This window comes from Doryrhamphus excisus, linkage group LG2, assembly GCF_037039965.1.
Source record: "Doryrhamphus excisus strain RoL-2023G ecotype Guam linkage group LG2, RoL_Dexc_Guam_v1.1, whole genome shotgun sequence".
NCBI lineage: Eukaryota > Metazoa > Chordata > Actinopteri > Syngnathiformes > Syngnathidae > Doryrhamphus > Doryrhamphus excisus.
This window is the reverse complement of record NC_136358.1, coordinates 18415069-18437219: the sequence shown is the minus strand read 5'-3', so window position 1 is coordinate 18437219 and position 22151 is coordinate 18415069. Positions and strand designations below refer to the sequence as shown.

The following is a 22151-nucleotide window of genomic DNA, read 5'->3' as shown; positions in this document are numbered from 1 at the left end:
GTCGTGTGGAAGTCTTTGTCTTTCCGGAGGTGAGTTTCTCCCTCCAAACGCTCCTGAAATATGCGTCGGCGACTGTAAGGGGCGGAGCTCTGTGACGTATTAAACAAGCGCTTTTTCATTCCTGGTAAATCACCTTTTTGTTGTCCTCAATGTGTCACTTCTTTCCTGTCTCGGATTCACTTTTCCTTTTTCTCATTCCCTCAAAACCGGCACTCCGGCTCTTCGTTATGGGGGACAAAAGGCATACGGGCAGCGGCGAGGCCTCCGCCATTGTTTGGCCTTTAGCATGATTAGATTATCTTTTAAAGTCGGCTGAATAGAGGCGATCATTTGGAAGTAATCCTGACATAGTGTGCGTGTCTGGGTCTGAATGTGTCGCCAAGGAGGCAGGCCAACATGCCTTCCAGCAGATTTAAGATGGGGGGGGGGACCAGGACACTCATTTTCTATCACAACCTCTCCTCCTTTAATGGCACCTTAAGTCTCCCCTTCAGCACACATTTATCTCCCCGCCCGCCCGACCGCCCGCCCTCTGTGGATACAGCTGCTCCGGCTGGTGTGTGTTTGGGATCAGCGTCTCACGTTCTTGCTTGCGTCCCGCCGTCTGAGCGTGTCTTTTGTCTGCAGAGCTCTTCAGCCGCAAGGCTGAACTTGACTTGAACACAACACTCCAGCTACTACTATCACCTCTACAATACAATAGTCACGTATACATGGACCCGAATACTCCAATTCCATTCGGGTTATTTGCTCAAACGGAAAGAATGTAACCTTTTTCGATAGAAAAGTGCCATTCCGAATGAATATATAATCGGATTCACAAGGGTGGAATATTCCTTTTCCCCAATCCGATTGAGGTATCTTGTACCCGCTCAAACGGAAAGTTGTCAGACTGCGTTTTTCTTCGTGGTGTTTTTCTTCTTCTGTTGTTTATCGGCGGTTGGGAAGCAGCTTTTGTGTGCAATAGCGCCATCTGTGGAACAGAATCTAAACCCTTCTATACGCCATTCACAAGTCCAGTTTTATTAAAAAAGAAAATACATATCTCTATAAAACATGTGCTCAGCTTAATTATAAAATATTAGCAAGCTTGAACTTGCTAATAGTTCTAATTAAATTAAATTAAAAATTTAATTTAATTTAATTTAATTTAATTTAATTTAATTTAAAAATGAATTCAATTATTAGTACCATCTGGTACTTTTTACAATAAGTAACTGTTATATTTGTTCACTTCGTGCTTTCCTAATATAGTTTAAGGTTTTTTTTTTCTTTTTTTAATTTTTTTTTTGTTTTTTTTGTCCCGTACCGAAGTACGAGGTGATATGACCACACAATGACATAATGGGTACCATAGTAAGTGTCAATATAGTGATATATACTGTATATATATATATATATATATTTAGCACATCATGACTGGTTCAAGACTCCTTGCATTGTTTGAGGTCCTTACTCAATCCATTCCATAGTTTGATTCCACATACTGAAATGCTATGGCGTTTTAACGTAGTCCTAGCATATAAGTGTTTAGTGTAAATTGCAGTAACCAAAATGTGGAATTTCAGTCAACAAAATGTAGTATTACACATATCGTACCTAAATTTCACTTCAATGAATGAATCTTATTACATAAGTCCAGTGTTGCACAATTTCTTCTTCTTCAGTTCTTCCCAGTACACGACAGTAAAAGCTTGACCCTTGAAAAAAAAATATCAAAACACATTCGGGAAAATGAGTTGTTTATCAGATATGTCCGACACTGTATACCAAAGCAACAATACCCCCCTCATATGTCAACCGTACCAACAAGAACCTGGCCTTGATGTTGTACTTTTGAAGAGCTGGACCGCATCACAGCCATCATAACATATGCAGCACCACCTGCAAGTCAATTGCGTATTTCAACACAGATGGTTATCACTGCACAGGGAAATTGGACCCGCTAATGCATTTTTTTTCTACATTAGGTGTACTTCCTTCATTATCTCGTTCTCCTTCAAACAAAGCGCTTAGCTTCAAGGCCTCATTTGCATTGCTGTTATCCTCCAGGATGGTCCTTTTTGTAGAATGTGGCTATGTGACTTTAATGCATACATAAGAAGAATGGTAGCCTGTATCGGTGATATCAAGTGAAAAAGTTTATGTACCCCCAAATACTGCATAGTAGTCGTAGTCTTTGCTTCAATATTCTTTTTTTCACTTTTTTTCAATTTGCTTCCCAATCAGGAGATAGGACTTAAGGTAAGTCTTTCGCAACTTTAATCCAGTCTGTTGTTTTTTGTTTTTTTTTTCATGGGAGGGCAAGAATTTATTTATTTATTTTTTTGCAGTGTTTTTTCATTTCTCCCATGGGGTCCTTGAAACTCTGCGCTGCCAGTTTCAATGTTCTTTTTAAACGACATCTATTACGACAACCTTAAATAGTCCTTTAAATGTTTTAATTGAAACCATTCGTTTGATGTTTTGGTTGATTTGACGTCTTTGTGGAAGAAGTTTCAACTTGAATCTTCAGCTGTAAATGTTAAAAGTGTAGAGTCTCCATATTTATGCGTACGTTGGTTGGGTGGGGGTCGGGGTCACAGTGTGGTTGTTTTTGTTGTTAACTGACGTGGCTGATGAACGGCCATCTTGCATAACAGTAGGATGTTGGCCTGCTCGATGCTCCTGTGGCTTCATCCTGGATGGCTACTGTATACATAAAATAGAAATATAACGTCTGTGGTTGTCTTTAAATCATCACTATATGTAATATATTCATAATCTGAGACTACTTGGCTTCTGATTCAAGTTAGCAACCTCCACTTCCGACTTAAAGGATTGTTTTGTTTTTTTTTTGTCCCGAGTGTTTAGGATAGGCTCTGTAATACACTTCCGATTTTCTACCGGTAAATGGTAATGGTTAAATTTCATTTGATCATGCATCAGATTACAATTGAATGCATCCCATAATCAGTTCACAGTTCACACTTCCTGCTTTCCTAATATAGTTTATTTTATTTTTTTATTTTTTACTTAAAAATTTTATGTTCACTTCCTGCTTTCTTAATATAGTTTAATTTTTTATTAAAAAATATTTTTTGCTCACTTCCTGCTTTCCTAATAGAGTTTAATTTTTTATTACTTAAAAAAATAGTTTTCGTTCACTTCCTGCTTTCCTAATATAGTTTAATTTTTTTTTGTCACATACCGAAGTACTAGGTGATATGACCATCCAATGACATAATGGGTACCATAGTAAGTGTCAATATAGTGATATATATATACATATATAGCACATCATGACTGGTTGAAGACTCTTCATCCTTGTATTTAGCAAACATCAACTGCTTGTATTGTTTCTTGAATTGGCTCATCGTTGTGCATTGTTTGAGGTCCTTACTCAATCCATTCCATAGTTTGATTCCACATACTGAAATGCTATGGCTTTTTAACGTAGTCCTAGCATAGAAGTGTTTCAAATGTACTTCTTCCCTGAGATCATATTTCTCCTCTCTTGTAGAGAAAATGACTTTTTTAGGCAATTGTATACGTTATGTTATTATCAGTGGAAGTATTTTTACCTGTGTATAATCCCAGGAAGCTTTCCGCTTAGTTTTAGAACCTCCTCAGAAATCCAACAGTGCAAATGTAAACTCTTAGAATTCTTCAACTGGTCTTCATCAGGAGTGTATGTACTGTACCTTTTCATACAGACAACTGATGTTATCCTGTTGGGATGTACAGTACAAATACCTGCTCCCAACTAAATATTTTGCTAAAACGCTGCTTTTTTTTTTGCATTATCCCATCACAAACGACACTGACTTGTCTCAGCCATAAATGCATTTGGTGGATGTGGTTCAACACTGATTACGTCTTCTCTTTGTGCAGGCCAAGCAGCTGGAGGCTAAAGAGGCGGACCTGCACAAGCAGGAAGCGTTCTACAGGGAGCAGGTGGCACGGCTGGAGGAGAAGGTGAGCTTTGAACGCTTTGACATCAACCTGAAACTGACTGAAGGACTGGCTGTATAGACAAATCGATACTCTTAATTCATCTTCGGGCTTCATTTTTCTGCGACATTTTGGCCAATTCCTGACCTCAACCTCATCAAATACCTCATCAGTCACCTTTGACCCCACACTTCTGGATGACCGGGCAGAAAATTCCCATAGATCCAAAATCCCATAGACTCCAATATATTGTAGCTTCAAGGACAAAGTAGGACGAAGGGTGAAACAGCATCTGACTCCCCCCGTCCCTGAACACAACACAACAATACCCTCGCTTATGTATCAGATTGAAACCCCCTGCGGAGGGATATAAGGTTCTGTCACGTCGCCCAAAATGGCCGCTCCATGCCGTCCCTCCCAGTACGAGATACGGGTCAACAATAAGAACACACACACACACGCAATGGTGCTGCTTTCAAATGCTGCAGTAGAAAAAATGCCCTGTTGCTGTGGTCAAATATCACCTTCAAGGGTAAATGGAAACGGAAACATTTCACAGCTAGAAACAAAAGGGAATAAATAATATATTTCCCTCTCTTGGTCATTTTCAGCATTCCCGGAACTTGTTGCCGAGTCTGTGTGGTTTCTAACGAAACTATGAAATTCTTCCCCATAAGCCTTTTATGGAGGCGGTCCTAATGATCAGGAATCTTCCCATCAACCGTTGGTTGGTGTATTGGGCTGATCTGGTCGTATCCGGTCCCGGCTAGGTGGTGGGTGTTAAGTGTGTCATCTCTCTGTTATGAACAAGCACAAATATGTTGCTTTACTTATCCAAAACTAAGTGGGGAAAATATGCCATTCCTAAGACAGACATTTTTTTTGCACCCCTGTTGTATTTGGAAGTGTCTGCAATCGCCATTCATTCATTCATTTTCTAACGCTTATCCTCACAAGGGTTGTGGGGGGGTGCTGGAGCCTATCCCAGCCAATCACAGTGCACATATAGACAAACAACCATTCACACTCACATTCATACCTATGGACAATTTGGAGTCGCCAATTAACCTAGCATGTTTTTGGAATGTGGGAGGAAACCGGAGTACCCGGAGAAAAACCCACACATGCACGGGGAGAACATGCAAACTCCGAGGGTGGAATTGAACTCGGGTCTCCTAGCTGTGAGGTCTGCGCGCTAACCACTAGACCACCGTGCAGCCCTTGCAATCACCATTCATTCATTCATTTTCTACGAGGTTTGCGGAGGTGCTGGAGCCTATCCCAGGGCACAATCACAGGGCACATATAGACAAACAACCATTCACACTCACATTCATACCTATGGACAATTTGCAGTCAACAATTAACCGAGCATGTTTTTGGAATGTGGGAGGAAACCGGAGAAAACCCGTAACCGGAAAAAACCTCAGAAACCGGAGAACAAAAAAAATTAACCTAGCATGTTTTTGGAATGTGGGAGGAAACCGGAGAAGACCCGTAACCGGAATAAACCTCGGAAACCGGGATTTTTTTTTTAACCTAGCATGTTTTTAGAATGTGGGAGGAAACTGGAGAAAACCCGGAACCATAAAAAAACCTCGGAAACCGGAAAAAAAAATTAACCTAGCATGTTTTTGGAATGTGGGAGGAAACCAGAAAAAACCCGGAACCGGAAAAAACCTCGGAAACCGTGAAAAAAAATTATCCTAGCATGTTTTTGGAATGTGGGAGGAAACCGAAGAAAACCCACGCATGCAAACTCCACACAGAGATGGCCGGGGGATCGAATTGAACTCAGGTCTCCATGCTGTGTGGTCTGCGTGCTAACCACTCGTCCGCCGCGCAGCCCTTGCAATCGCCATGTAAGTGCTAATTTTAATCACATATCGGAATGGAAATTGAACTCAGCTGGTGTCTTGACTGAGAATCTGTCTGCTGAGCTAGCAAATAGAGCCCAAACCCGTGCCCCGAATATCTCACCCCGACCTCCTCGGGGAAGCACCCCACAACTTGAAAAGCTAGTTCATTTGTGGGGCACTTTTGTTAAAAAAAACACAAAAAGCATCCTGGGATATCTCTTGATTGTAGCCCCGTAGGAGCGCATCGGTGATGGCTGAATGGATGAGTCCCAACTAACACAGGCATTATCGACTTTAACCACCGACCATCCATCAGCCACGTTGGCTTCTGATCGATATCACTTGGATCAAAGTGTCAACAGATCACCTTCACACGTCAAATCCAGGCTGAGAAAAGGGGAATCAAAGAGAACGAAGGAAAACAAGCCAGTTTGGAGGAAAGTTAGCGGGAAGGAGGCGGCACCCATCTGTTTTTTCCCAGCGGGAATGCACCAAATGTCTTTTTTTTTTTAACTCTCCATCTTTACAGCATCTCCCATCACCATTCTTTACCCTCCAGTCTTTTTTACCTCGGGCTTCTCCCAACATATTTCACTCTGGCGAAAAGTAGGAACACAAAGCCAGAAAGAGCAGGAGAGCAAATATAAGCCTGATATATATTACATGTCTGTTCCAATCCAACATGGCCATTCATCAGAGAGGCTTCCAGTGACAGGCCATCAGCGGGGCTCGCAAGGCAGCTCAGCCTGCTGCCTCTGCTGCAGCCTCTCATCGGGTCCACAAATAGCTTCTGAAAACAATATCTATATATTTATTACATCTTCACTCAATACCTGCCCACTGTAAAACAATCTCATATTTAACAATCAACTTGAACAGGATTTTTTTTCTTTCTTTTTTTTTCTTTCTTTTTCCTATCAGCATTTTCCATCCACTCCTCCACTTTTCATCTTTTCTATACGTCTCTTCACTTTGTGTATTGATGGAATTGGATCTTTGGTGGACGAAGGAAGAAAGCACCATATTGACCCAAATACACTCCTAAAATATAAACGCAGTACTTTTGCTTTCATTTTTCATGAGCTGAACTCAAAGGTGTAAAACTTTTGAGGTGAGGCATACTGTAAAGAAGTGGAGTCGTCGTGGAGTATAAGACAACACAAGGTCCGCTTGTCATCGATCTGATGGCCTTGAGCGCCAGGCCTTGAACACCCATTCATTCATTCATTCATTTTCTACCGCTTATCCTCACGCTGGAGCCTATCCCAGCTGTAAATCTGAAAAAGCTGTAAAAAAGCTGGAATTGAACGCGGCTCTCCTAGCTGTGAGGCCTGCACACTAACCACTGGACAATGTGCAGCCTGTCCTTGAACATGTGTATTAAAAAATAAATTACCCGCAAAAATGCGACTTATACTCCACTGGACTTATGTATGTTTGTTTTTTCTACCTAATTATGCATTTTTGGCCTTGTGCGTCTTATACTCCGGAGCGACTTACGTATGTTTTTTTCTACCTAATTATGCATTTTTGGTTTGTTGGACTTATACTCCGGAGCAACTTATGTATGTTTTTTTCTACCTAATTATGTATTTTTGGCCTTGTGTGACTTATACTCCAGTGCGACTTATGTATGTTTTTTTCTACCTAATTATGCATTTTTGGTTTGTTGGACTTATACTCCGGAGCAACTTATGTATGTTTTTTTCTACCTAATTATGTATTTTTGGCCTTGTGTGACTTATACTCCAGTGCGACTTATGTATGTTTTTTTCTACCTAATTATGCATTTTTGGTTTGTTGGACTTATACTCCGGAGCAACTTATGTATGTTTTTTTCTACCTAATTATGCATTTTTGGCCTTGTGTGACTTATACTCCAGTGCGACTTATGTATGTTATTTTTCTCCATAATTATGCATTTTGGCCTTGTGTGACTTATACTCCAGTGCAACTTACGTATGTTTTTTTTCTACCTATTTATGCATTTTTGGCCTTGTGCGTCTGATACTCCAGTGCGACTTACGTATGTTTTTTTCTACCCAATTATGAATTTTTGGCCTTGTGCGACTTATACTCCAGTGCGACTTATGTATGTTTTTTTCTACCTAATTATGCATTTTTGGCCTTGTGCGACTTATACTCCAGTGCGACTTATGTATGTTTTTTTTTTCTATCTAATTATGCATTTTTGGCCTTGTGTGACTTATGCTCCGGAGCGACTTATAGTCCAGAAAATAACTTGTATATACTATCAGGAGAGGTTGGGCATGTCTTTCGAAATATTCCAATACGTTGGCTTGGTCATTACGTCATGGTTCTTGTATTGCCTGTCTACACGCCAACTTCCAGGCCCCCCAGTACGACATTCCCGTGTTGATAAGAGGCTGAAACGAGAAAATTATTTGCCTTTTTGACCTGAAAACATTCCCATATTGTCGGTGGGGTCCAAAAACCAGTCAGTATTTACCAAGACCACAGTTTGCCTCAAATACCTCAACCGCCTGAAAGTTTTGTTGTTGCTTTTGATTTATTATTTTACTCAGCAAGAATGATACACGGCTTAAGGACTCATGAACCGGACCAGGCTGGACTGGTCAGATGTCCTTTTACCTAGCTTATCGTCATCTGTACGATAACAGCGATGGAAGGTATCACTGCAACTGTAATTATGCACCACATTACACGCAGGTAACAGCGTTATAACGTTTGAAAATCGTAACTACGACTACGAGCTCCGTTCATCCTTGCATCCACGTGCATAATTTATCGGCACGCAGCAGCAGATAGCACAAAAAGAAGCCATCAGCACCTGGAATTATTTCCCTCCTGTTTTCCTCGCAAATGAACCTAAAGGATGTTTGTTTTTTTTAATGCTCCTTATCTCCTCCCATATCGCCGCAGTGCATTAGCGCTAACGACTTCATTTGTCTTTCCGCAGCCCCCCCACCCACCGAGTCGACTTTTGTTAAAATATAGTACACGGCTTGAGTAAAAAAACGGAATTCATTGCATCGCCGATTAGCTATTGAGTTGTAATGCGGGGGTTCGAACGCAGCACCGGACCGAATGACGGGGAATTCCATGACTTGCTGTCCTTTGTGGCCATTTATGATATTTTTCAGACTAAATTAACTTGGCTCTCATCTTGGAGATTATAAAAGGTACAAAGTTTGTCCGTGAATCAGTTGGGGAAAATAGCTTGCTGCCGAGTGGAACTACCACAGTGCTTTTGTGTGTGCGTGTGTGTGTGTGTGTGTATTGAAATTGGCAATCACTGTCACTGTGGCCTTTTGTCTATCCCAGATGGATTAGCAGATCGATTATTACCATTAAGCCAGGTATTACTGCCTCCAATTTAGCATTCTCGACATCTTTCTGTCTTCTAATGGCTTCTTTTTCAATCTCAGCACCCAGGAGGAGACTTTTTTTTATTTTATTTTATCTGTAAAAAGGATTTTTTTTTTTTTTTGGGTCCCAAATCCCTGGAGTGTAACTTTGTGTAAAATGAAAGGCAATCTGTTGAGGGCCAAGAGGGCGCCGATGCAGCGTGAGATTACATCGCTAACTTAACATTTTACAACTTCCATTCATTTTCTATGCCGCTTATCCTTACTCGGGTCGCGGGGTGGCAGGCTGGAGCCCATCCCAGCTGACTTATACAATTTGGACAATTTGGAGTCTCCAATGAACCCCAACATGAATGTGGGAGGAAATCGGAGTACTCGGAGAAAACCCACACAGATCATACAAACTCAAACCCAGATCTTCCCGATCTCCTAACTGTTTGGCCAGCATGTTAACCACTTGTCCACCGCGTGGCTCATTTTTACAACTTTTCTTAGTTTTAGTCTTATTACATGTCGACATCTGTAGCTTGTATTTTCTGTACTGTCAGCACTAAGATATTCCTTTAAGGTTGCTAAAAGTAACACTGCAGTTGGGGGCTCCCTGGGGAGGCGCCTGAAGGCACAGCTTCAGGAAAAAAAAAAAGAATTAAACAACTTTAACGACAATAAAGATTAAAAATGAAATATTAGGGGAATAAAGCTGTTATAGTAAAATAGCTTCAAGTTGAAATATTGAGGACTTAAGTATTTCACTTAATAAAATAATAATATAATATAATGTATATGTATAATATTATGTATGTATAACGTAATGTTATATATATAATATTATATATATTATATATTATTATATGTATAATATTTCTATATAATATTTTTATATATTATTAAGTTGAAATATTGAGGACTTAAGTATTTCACTTAATAAAATTATAATATAATATAATGTATATGTATAATATTATGTATGTATAATGTAATGTTATATATGTCATATTATAATATATATTATATATATTATATTATTATTTTATTAAGTGAAATACTTTAGTCCTGAATATTTCAACTTGAAGCTATTTTACTATAACAGCTTTATTCCCCTAATATTTAATATTTAATCTTTATTCTTTGTTGTTTCTTGTTTAATATAATATAATATATAATAATTATATATAATTATATAATATTATATATTATAATATAATATATTATTATGAGAAACAAGCAAAAGGAAAAAAAAGTTAGATAATAAAGTCAGAATCCTATAAAAATGCATGCACGGTGGTTGACTTGAGGGTAATGTATGATCAAACTGTCATCTAGGGACACCGACTTTCTTGACCTAATGGAAAATAATGCTCCACTTCAGATTCCTGCTCACATTTCAGGCATACGTGGAGGTTGTATGAAATGCAATTTACATATTGACGCCACAGAATGATCCTCATCCTTTTTAATTACGCCTGCAGCAGCAGGAAGCAGTGCAGGCGTCAGAAGTGCGTCCAGTCTGCATTTTTCAGCATTGTCATGTTCCATCTTGCTTGGGCTCGCCAACATGACTATCGATTTTTTTTTATTTATTTTTTTTTTATCCGTGCAGCTCATTCCCATTGATCTTAGCCCAACTATGATAAATGTCTTCCTTAGGAGAAGCAGGGGCCCATACACAGATACAAAAATAAAAAAAATACTGGACATTTTGTGTAAAACATCTCAAGTTCCTTACTCCACTCCATCAAGTCATCCATTGCATTTTACGATGTCTCACTGTTTGATCATAAATGTGCACAACAGCCGGCGAGGGTGAGGGAATCGGACCTTCCTTGAGTAGTATCAATGTTGTTATATGGCCGTGTTTGAAGAAGTCATTCAGACGGAGTGGCCCTGCTTCATTTACGGCAGGCCAGCCGGGGGTTGGGGGGGGTTTGACCCAGCGTCTGTACGTTGTTTACGAGTAACCCTCTGATCTTGCATGCTTGCTGTTATTACAACGTAATAGACAACTTTTCTTTACCCTAGAAAAGGATGCAAGCGTGAAGTGTTTGATTTCGGCCTTGATTGCTTTTAGCTGAAAAATGAAAAATAGCTCCTTGTGGTTTTGTTCGAGAGACAGTTGTTTGGACTCAAAACCTCCTCTTTTTCTATTTCCTTTTTCTATTCTATCAGAGTGCTCAGTTCTACAAGGTCACCACAGAGAACTACCACACAGCTGCGGATCAAGTGAACGCCAAGTTCAAGTAAGTTCCCATACTTCTCAAATGCAATTCAAAGTGAATTGACCCGACGTTGTTTCATATTCTAAGGCAGGGGTCTCAGACTCAATTTACTTGGGGGCCACTGGAGCTCGGGTCTGGGTGAGACTGGGCCGCATCAGGTTTTCCCAAAAAAAAAAACAAAAAAAACTTTTTATTAATTTATTAAAAACAAAAAAATTATAAAAACTTTGCTTTGGTTCCAATTTTCTACAAGAAAAGCTCTGATAAAACATTCCACTGTTCTCAAATGTCTTACTTTTTATTTTTCTACACAAAATAAGATGAAAAATAAATAAACAAATCAAGAATAAAGAATATCAATCAATCAGTAATAAATAAATAAATATAATAATAATAATAAAACGGCAAATAATAAAAACCTAAGAAACCACATATAGTTAGTGGGTAGACAAATTATTTTTTTTCAGATTAAAATGAACAAAGCATTATTAGAGCCCTGTAGACATGACAAAACACAACTATAGTCACATTTATACTCTTTTTATTTACAACATATTGCGCAACTGCAGGGTCTTGAGACACATGCTAACTCGCAAACTAGAGAGCTAGCGACCTAAACGGTAGCCTTCAAGTTATTTCCTTTAAACTTAAATAGCCAAAAACGTACCACTTCCACACGGATAGGGAGGATAACTATTAACAGTTATTTAACCTTTAACATGAACATTAATCAAACTTAATAATTTTTTCTGGGTACATGATACCATACAGCATCCATGTCAAACTAACATTAAACTTTCATATCAAGGCGGGGGCCTCAAACTAGTGCCCTGCGGGCCACATTTGGCCCGCGGGCCGCATGTTTGAGACCCCTGTTCTAAGGGCTTTTAATCGCGGCAACATTAGCTGATGTTGACGATGCAACCGAGCAATAAGCCTCATCACAAAAGGCTTAATGGACGCCATCATTTGTCACTTGCTGTCTGATATCATAAATTTCTCTGCAGCGCCGACAGCAGCTCCATATAGATCACACATGGCAGGGTATAATAACAATAATAACAACTCTCAGTTGGCACACATCGGTCAGGAAATGCCCAATGAAAGTCACAGTGGACTCAACTGGAGTGGAACTGCTCCCCACCAACTGCCGGCTTTGTGGGGGGACAATGGGACCATGGCACACATCCTGTCAGGTTTAATATCAGATTACAATTGATTGCATCCCATAATCAGTTCACAGTTTCATGTGTCCAAAAGGAGTAGGAAGAAGCAAAGCTTATTAAATCCTACCCCTCCATCTGTTACATTTGTTCACTTCCTGCTTTCCTAAATTTTATTTTTTATTTTTTTATGTATTTTATTAATTTTTATTTGTTTATTTTTACTGTATTTTCATTAATTTTTTATTATACTTAAGTATTAAGTATGAGGTAATATGACCATACAATGAATTACAATCAGTAACTGTTACATTTGTTCACTTCCTGCTTTCCTAATTTTTTTTTTTTTATGTATTTTATAAATTTTTAGTTTTTTTTCACTGTATTTTATAATTTTTTATTATTACTTAAGTATTAAGTATGAGGTAATATGATCATACAATGAATTACAATCAGTAACTGTTACATTTGTTCACTTCCTGCTTTCCAAATTTTTATTTTTTATGTATTTTATTAATTTTTATTTTTTTTATTTTTTACTGTATTTTATTAATTTTTATTACTACTTAAGTATTAAGTATGAGGTAATATGACCATACAATGAATTACAATCAGTAACTGTTACATTTGTTCACTTCCTGCTTTCCTAATATAATAAAAAAAAGTATATTTATTCCTTTTAAAGTCAATAATCCCGTTTAAATGTGTGTTTAAGAAAGCTGAATCCTACTGTGTTCAGTGTTTACATTTCAATACATATTAGTTTTAACTTGAGACTTGTAATATTTGTTATCATTGTCATTTTTTCATGTAAATTGAGGCAGCAAAAGCAAATATCGGCTTAAGCAAAATCGGCCATCGGCTAAGGGTAATGAAAAAAAATCGGTATCGACATCGACCCGAAAAAAAACCCATATCGGTCGATCCCGAGTACTAATAAAGTCAAGCAGCCATGTGTCCACCACAGACACGTAACCCAAGAATTTGAAGAATGGTCTTCCATCCTGGTTCCATCTGTCTTCTTAACCAGAGACCGTTAGACTCCATCGTAATGTAGGGAAAGTGGATGAGGAGCCCGCAAGCAAATTGGGCCCCGGCTCTCGGGAGGTGGAGCTTATTGTGTTAGCCTGTCATTAGCCAGTGCTAACACTGGGATCATTGTCTCCCAGAGAAATGTTGGAAACTGATTAGAGCGGCCCACCGGGGGGGGGGCTGGGGCGTAGAGCTCGACTCGCCGAGGGGCCTGGAGCGGAGACTTCCCAAATCGCATTAAAGGCGGGATGGTAAAAAAAATAAAATAAAATCACTCACTGGAATAACATTAGTGTTAGATGATGGCGCTAACTGCGAGGGGTGGCTCGTCATGTGACACAGGCATGTGTATAAAGACTTTGTATTGGGTGATTGGATTAAAAGGGGGGTGCATTAGGACTGGATTACAATGGTAAGGGGAGAGTGTGCGTGCTAATGAAATGTCAGGAGGCTCCGGTGTTACAAGACCGGGGCAGGGATGGAACGAGCGGATCAAGGCTGGGGGTTAATTGGATGTAATGAAGCATCTTTGGGCGTCGGAAATCAGAAACGGGAATGATGGTGGCCGGGTCTTGGCGTGCGCGCCTCCGTTCTGTAAATAAACGCTGTTTAGTTACAGCAAGGTGATAGGTTTCCGCCTGTAGCGTCCAGATACTTCCATTACAGAGGCACACTCGGCCATGTTGGAAAATAAATGAAAGTGCAAAAGAAAGGACCTCACGGGATGGAACTGTGTGTGTGTCTGTGAAGTTGTGTACATGCGTTGTGCAGCTGTTCCGTGTCCTATTCCCGCCAGACTTTTGATTAAGCTCTCCGGCCAGAACGAGACAGCGTCACTCCGACCTCATTACATCCTGTCATTTTTCGTATTTTTTGACTGTAGAAGAAGAACTTTGGGGCATTTCAGGGTCCTAAACTTTCCATACTGACAAACAAACGGGAACTTGGCTTTTTCCAACACCTTCCATAACAAAATAATTCACAAGCTTGATGGATAAATACAGTTGATTAGTGCGATTCTGGGCTGCACGGCGGTCGAGTGGTTAGCGCCCAGACTTCACAGCTAGGAGACCAGGATTCCATTCCACTCTCAGCCATCTCTGTGTGGAGTTTGCATGTTCTCCCCGTGCATGCGTGGGTTTTCTCCGGGTATTCCAGTTTCCTCCCACATTCCAAAAACATGCAAGGTTAATTAGCGACTCCAAATTGTCCATAGGTATGAATGTGAGTGTGAATGGTTGTTTGTCTATATGTGCCCTGTGATTGGCTGGCTGGCCACCAGTACAGGGTGTACCCCGCCTCTCGCCCAAAGACAGCTGGGATAGGCTCCAGCACCCCCTGCAACCTTCGTGAGGGTAAGCGGTAGAAAATGAATGAATAGTGCGGTTTGCTGATTCCAGACCCGACTGTAATAAATACATTTTTTTTATTTTAAGTCATGTTGCCAGTTTGTATGTTAAAAGTTGAAATACCGGATTCAAATGGTTGGTGGGCCGCATGTGGCCCACGGGCCTGTAGTTTGCCCACCCCATGGCATAGAGCATCTGTTTAAAGCCTTCGAAATAGGATTTTTAACATTATTAGAGACCTCTAGACTTGAAATAACACCCCTATAACCACCTTTACACTTTTTTTTTATCAATATGGTAGACAGACTGACAGTAAATAAGCCATAAAGACATACAGTGAAGAAAATAAGTATTTGAACACCCTGCTATTTTGCTATTTCTCCCACTTAGAAATCATGGAGGGGTCTGAAATTTTCATCGTAGGTGCATGTCCACTGTGAGAGAGATAAACTAAAAAGAAAAATCCAGAAATCACAATGCATGATTTTTTAACAATTTATTTGTGTGATACAGCTGCAAATAAGTATTTGAACACCTGTGTATCATCTAGAATTCTGACCCTGAAAGACCTGTTAGTCTGCCCATTAGAAGTCCACCTGCACTCCATGTATCATCCTGAATCAGATGCACCTGTTTGAGGTCGTTAGCTGCATAAAGACACCTGTCCACCCCATACAATCAGTAAGACTTTAACTTGTAACATGGCGAAGACCAAAGAGCTGTCCAAAGACACCAGAGACAAAATTGTACACCTCCACAAGGCTGGAAAGGGCTACGGAGCAATTACCAAGCAGCTTGGTGAAAAAAGGTCCACTGTTGGAGCTATCATTAGAAAATGGAAGAAGCTAAACATGACGGTCAATCTCAATCGGAGTGGAGCCCCATGCAAGATATCACCTCGTGGGGTCTCAATGATTCTAAGAAAGGTGAGGAATCAGCCCAGAACTACACGACAGGACTTGGTCAATGACCTGAAAAGAGCTGGGACCACCGTTTCCAAGGTTACTGTAGGTAATACACTAAGACGTCATGATGTGAAATCATGCATGGCACGAAAGGTTCCCCTGCTTAAACCAGCACATGTCAAGGCCCGTCTTAAGTTTGCATATGACCATTTGGATGATACAGAGGAGTCATGGGAGAAAGTTTTATGGTCAGATGAGACCAAAATAGAACTTTTTGGTCATAATTCCAATAAGCGTGTTTGGAGGAAGAAGAATGAAGAGTACAATCCGAAGAACACCATCCCTACTGTGAAGCATGGGGGTGGTAGCATCATGCTTTGGGGGTGTTTTTCTGCACATGGGACAGGACGAGTGCACTGCATTAAAGAGAGGATGACTGGGGCCGTGTATTGTGAGATTTTGGGGAACAACCTCCTTCCCTCTGTCAGAGCATTGAAGATGGGTCGTGGCTGGGTCTTCCAACACGACAACGACCCGAAGCACACAGCCAGGAAAACCAAGGAGTGGCTCCGTAAGAAGCATATCAAGGTTCTAGCATGGCCCAGCCAGTCTCCAGACCTGAACCCAATCGAAAATCTTTGGAGGGAGCTCAAACTCCGTGTTTCTCAGCGACAGCCCAGAAACCTGACTGATCTAGAGAAGATCTGTGTGGAGGAGTGGGCCAAGATCCCTCCTGCAGTGTGTGCAAACCTGGTGAAAAACTACAGGAAACGTTTGACCTCTGTAATAGCAAACAAAGGCTACTGTACCAAATATTAACATTCATTTTCTCAGGTGTTCAAATACTTATTAGCAGCTGTATCACACAAATAAATTGTTAAAAAATCATGCATTGTGATTTCTGGATTTTTCTTTTTAGTTTATCTCTCTCACAGTGGACATGCACCTACGATGAAAATTTCAGACCCCTCCATGATTTCTAAGTGGGAGAAATAGCAAAATAGCAGGGTGTTCAAATACTTATTTTCTTCACTGTAAATAAGGCTGAGCTGAGTGAGTGACGTCATGGGTTATAGCTACAAAAAATAGCACGCGTTTTTAGGGATCGTTGTGAGATAATTCAAACCTGCAATAAAAGCCTCTTGTCCCGGCGATCAAATCTAACATGACGGTAACGTTACTGACACCTAGTAACCAGTGTAGCATACTACATATCTTTCACAGTGTCTTTGAATGCCTCATTTTTTTCCCATTGTTATGCTTGAAAATGCGTAATGTAGCCTTCTGGTCTAAAATAAAACAAAACAAAAACTCCATCAAACAAAACCAAAGTGGATCTGTACATTTATTTTACAGATGTGCACCAAAAGAGAAAGCATCCCATTCCCACCCCCTCCCAAAAAGTTGAGCTAGTTTTCTTTGCTGTTGTCTTAACTGAGCAACTAACCAAGTCTGATGACAACATAACCTCCTTGACTGTTATTTGCATAAATGTGTGATTTCCATAACAAAGCCTGATAAACGTTTCATGGAAAAAGGCATGCAAGTGTTTGAATTTGATCCAGGAAAGGGTTATTATCGTTATGATAGGAGCTGAGCGTCGTCTTGTCCTCTTGGACCCCTTGCCGCACATTTCTTACACAATACGGGGGGGGGGGGGGGGCGATAATGTAACGACACGCTCGCTTTTTTTTTTTTACCTTCACTCGCTTTCCTCGTGACACCGACTGGCGATAAGCCCCTGCTGGTCCCTTGTGGAAATGGAGTCCGTCTTCCCTCTGCATATGATTTATATGTTGCCGTATCCCCCCCCCCCCTTACATCTGATGCATTATTTCACTGTCCGGTGTCTCAATGTGTGACCTTTCCTGCATTCCACGTATGCTGCATGAAGTCGAGCACAGCATGCCTTGGATTCCCGATGGGGGATTTGGCGAGGGCCGGGCAGCAAAGCGATAGATGGAAGATTACGCATATGAAAGAATAAGAGGCCTAAGCTTCCTGTCTCTTTAACCCTGCCGACTCCAACGAGGACGTGGCGCAGAAGCTGGCGAATGGCGCTAAAAAAAAAACATATCTCCTTCACGTTTTACCTTGAAGTTTGCATTCACGCCGAGATCAGACCGCAATTGTTCCGCCTTTGTGTTTGCCACTGATTATGTACGCGCCCAACATTTTCAGCTTTGCCGCAGAGAATAAAACCTCATTTTACTTTCTCTGTCGCCCGTCTCCTCCCTCAGGCTACAAAACTTACTTTGTCTATTGTTTATTTTTTTTTGCCTCCCTTGAATAGATCTTTTTTTCAAATTTAATCCTGTTGACAATAACAGTAGCCACAGTCCTCCATTTTATCTCAAGGTGAATATAAATTGCTACGGTCAAGAGAACACGAGGAAGTAGAACTTTTTACAAAACAAACTAACTAGAAGGAATGAAATCTGTAAAAGTACTGAAAATGTTCAGTAAAAACTGCATCAAAATGACAATAACATAAATGTGCCAATGAACACTTATCCAAACAATCTCTCTTGACGTCAGGTCTTTATAAACAACCACCGGTGTCTCTTAATTAGCAAAAGGACCAAAAATATCGCCATGAAAAAATGTGGCTGTAGGCAACCTCCTGATATATAGACTTTGTAGCAGTATTATGCACGGTCAGCATCCGCCAACCTTTTGTTTATATCTGCATGCACTTTAAAATGTTGCTGCGCGGAATGAGTTTCATGAATGCCGCACTGGACGTACTGTTGTTTACGATGAGACGTTTACTTACAGTTGGGATTCCCAAACTTTACCAACTCAGGGCCCATTTGAAAATGTAAAAAATGTCCGCGACCCACCTTTGTCCTATAAACAGTATGTAGGCGAAATGCTGCATTCTCAGAGCACTTAACCTATTGTTGTTATTGTTATTATATTATTATTATTATTATTAATACAGTCATTCATTTTCTACCGCTTATCCTCACGAGGGTCATGAGGGGTGCTGGAGCCTATCCCAGCTGTCTTGGGGCAAGAGGCGGGGTACACCCTGGACTGGTGGCAAGCCAATCACAGGGCACATATAGACAAACAACCATTCACACTCACATTCATACCTATGGACAATTTGGAGTTAACCTAGCATGTTTTTGGAATGTGGGAGGAAACCGGAGTACCCGGAGAAAACCCACGCATGCACGGGGAGAACATGCAAACTCCACACAGAGATGGCTGAGGTTAGGATTGAACTCGGGTCTCCTAGCTGTGAGGCCTGTGCGCTAACCACTTGTCCAATGTGCAGCCTGATTTGATTTGTGGGTGGAAAATCCAACGAGATACAACTGGAATAGGTGCAGATTCTGCAAGATCTAAAAAGCTTTTTGTGCGAGTTATTGCGTGTGGCTGCTCTATAAGAACCCACAACTCAATACAAAGGGCCAAATAGGTATTTAAATTATATTTCTATTTTTTTTTTACCCCTGGTCTTAACAGTCTATTTGACTTTAATGATTGTTAGCAATAAATTGCTTCCTGTATTTTTTTGTGAGTTTGTAATTTGAAGCTCTACTTATAAACCTCTTAAAGATCCAACACTACCAAATGTAATTTTTCAAGTGGCCTTCAAATGAGCCTTTTTCCAATAAACGCCCCGTCCTCTCTGTAGTCTAGGTAAATAAATGTCCAGGCTATAATTAAAGCATTTGTGGTAGTAGGGCTTTTTTTTTGTTTGTTTGTTAGTAGCGTTATCCATCAGCATATGAATGATACCAAAACATAACAACCTACTGCTGAGCAATTAGAGGAATTAACTGGCTAAAAGTGCTCCTCTGTGGCGTCGGTTTATACATACTTTTTGTTTCCTGCAGAGGATGGAAGAAATCCAAAGACAAAATAGCCTAAATTGAAAACCTACCCTGCAAAATGTAAATAAGGTGTTGAGCCGGAGCTTTTATTGCTCCTGGCATCGCTCCTATTAGTTCAAATGAAAAATAACCATGCCTCAAAAATGAACCAAGCAATTAGTTGTTGATTATGAAGCAAAAACTTTCACTCTGCAGATTAATTAGTCACAATGACAGTTTACTGGGAGTTGTTTTTGTCTGAAGTAGTCTAATTTTGTCGCTAGGCAACCGAGGTGCAAAGACAAGATGGTGCCAGAGAGGAGGTGACGGAAGTCAATAAGTGCTAAGACTCGCCGTTCCATTCGGCGCCGACACCTTTTTCGGAAAGCGATGCTTTTCTTTACTTGGTCCCCCCACACGATCCCTAAGTCACCTCACCCTTTGGATGCACCCGCACCCATGCATTTCACCAAGGGGCGTGGTGGGGGGTCACGCAGGTCCACTTTTGAAAAGCAACATGAGCAAAACGCTCGTCATTTTTCTCCTTAACTGCATCGTTTGTATTTATTTACCGACCCCCCCCTCCCTCGGTACTGACACTTGCGTTAACTGGAGGGAACATGAGAGCTATTTAAGGGGCCACCGGCACCCACCCCTTAACCCTGTTAAGCCCTAAGTGGACCCAAATGATGATGAATAGACAACGTGGTGATTGGGGACTCGATCTGGCAGCAGACCAAAGTGATCCATACTGACCCAGAGTCACTTTTATGCTTCAATGCTCGTGTCGTTATTCTTTATTCTTTGTTTGTGTGTGATGAAAACAACATCTACTGCGACTAGGATTTGCTGGTTGTTAGTCTTCATTTTTTAATTGGAGACTATAGTCGGAATTTAGTTGGGCTTGTCAATTGCGGAAAACTGACGTTTTTGTTTGTTTTAGTACACAGTATATATAATACGGACAAGTTTGTGCAAGTCTGTGCACTGCAAATTTTTGGAGGATTTTTTTGAGAATTTTTTGAGATTTTATTGAGATTTTATTGAGATTTTATTGAGAATTTAGTACAAAATGCAATTGGCGTTTGCTGTTTTCTATTATTAGTCATAGGAAAGCCTCCGCGTGAGATTGACAAGGATTTAGTCGCAACAATTAGTAAAAAGTATGTGATAAAGATTTCTGTTTTTGTGGTGCAAATTTTAATTTTTTGTTCCAAAAGGTACGACAAAAACAGACACATACAAAAACCGCTGTTTATCGGTTTCAGACCCGACCCTGATCAGCGAATTTCCATTAAAATGGAATTCTTTATGTATAAATGGAATATTTTTGTAGTTATACCGGCATCAGAAACGTGTTTATGGCCTTTTTAAATACAGTTTTTAACATCATTAAAGCCTTCCAGGCACAACCTAACAATCCTATAGTCACCTCTACAATGGTATTACCCAGTATGGGAGACATAAAAACTACCGTATTTTCCGGACTATATATCCTGCGACTTATACTCCAGTGTGACTTATGTATGTTTTTTTTCTACCTAATTATGCATTTTTGGCCTTGTGTGACTTATACTCCAGTGCGACTTATGTATGTTTTTATTTTTACCTAATTATGCATTTTTGGCATTGTGCCACTTATACTCCAGTGCTACTTATGTATGTTTTTTTCTACATAATTATGCATTTTTGGCGTTGTTCGACTTATACTCCAGTGCGACTTATGTATGTTTTTATTTTTACCTAATTATGCATTTTTGGCCTTGTGCGACTTATAATCCAGTGCGACTTATGTATGTTTTTTTCTACCTACTTATGCATTTTTGGCCTTGTGTGACTTATAATCCAGTGCGACTTATGTATGTTTTTTTCTACATACTTATGCATTTTTGGCCTTGTGTGACTTATACTCTGAAACGACTTATAGTCCAGAAAATTCTGTGTTAATACGCTGTTTAAGACATAAATAAGACTCATGACCGTGTGTTACTGTAAATGTGATCTGGTCCTCGGGGAGCTGAGTGAGAGGGTGGACAGGAAGTGACATCACGGGTATGGCCACAGCAGTAGCCCATGTTAGGGTTTCCCTAAACAGATCAGCCTGCGATAAAATCAGCGACTGGGTATGGTTGGCTTGTGTCTAACCTAACATTACTAATGCCTACAGTACTGACCAGTGTGGAATACTACATATTGTCTTTGAATGCATCTTCTCAGTGCCTAATATTTGTGTTTCAGTTAATTTAGCAATTTTTCTGTTTGAAAATGTTTAATTTAGGCAACAACTTTGCTTAGATATCTGAGGAAAAACAATTGTGAAAAAATGCAAAATTCATCTGGTGCTCACAAATACAGAGTGCTTTTGAACGCCTCATCAGGGAATTGTGCAAAAATACAAAATTCCAAGTGTGCCATGATGTTTCTCGGAGGTATATGCACCCCGTTTAGTTCAAAAATGCTTTTCTCCAACAAAACCTTACCAATGTATAATTTTTCATCCCTAATAACTCCAAATTA

The 22151-nt window shown here is 40.1% G+C and overlaps 1 protein-coding gene across 5 annotated transcripts in view; it reads left to right on the top strand.

The window, feature by feature from the left end:
- Window positions 1–22151, top strand: part of chchd3a (coiled-coil-helix-coiled-coil-helix domain containing 3a) — a 66688-nt gene that overhangs the window by 33581 nt on the left and 10956 nt on the right. For 4 of the 5 annotated variants that reach the window (XM_058077720.2, XM_058077717.2, XM_078787224.1 and 1 more), the window contains 3 exons: window positions 2230–2244; window positions 3874–3957; window positions 11309–11379. In XM_058077720.2, coding sequence (XP_057933703.2) covers window positions 2230–2244; window positions 3874–3957; window positions 11309–11379 — 170 coding nt within the window. The remainder of the gene's footprint in view (window positions 1–2229; window positions 2245–3873; window positions 3958–11308; window positions 11380–22151) is intronic. The other variant, XM_058077718.2, reaches the window with a different exon arrangement.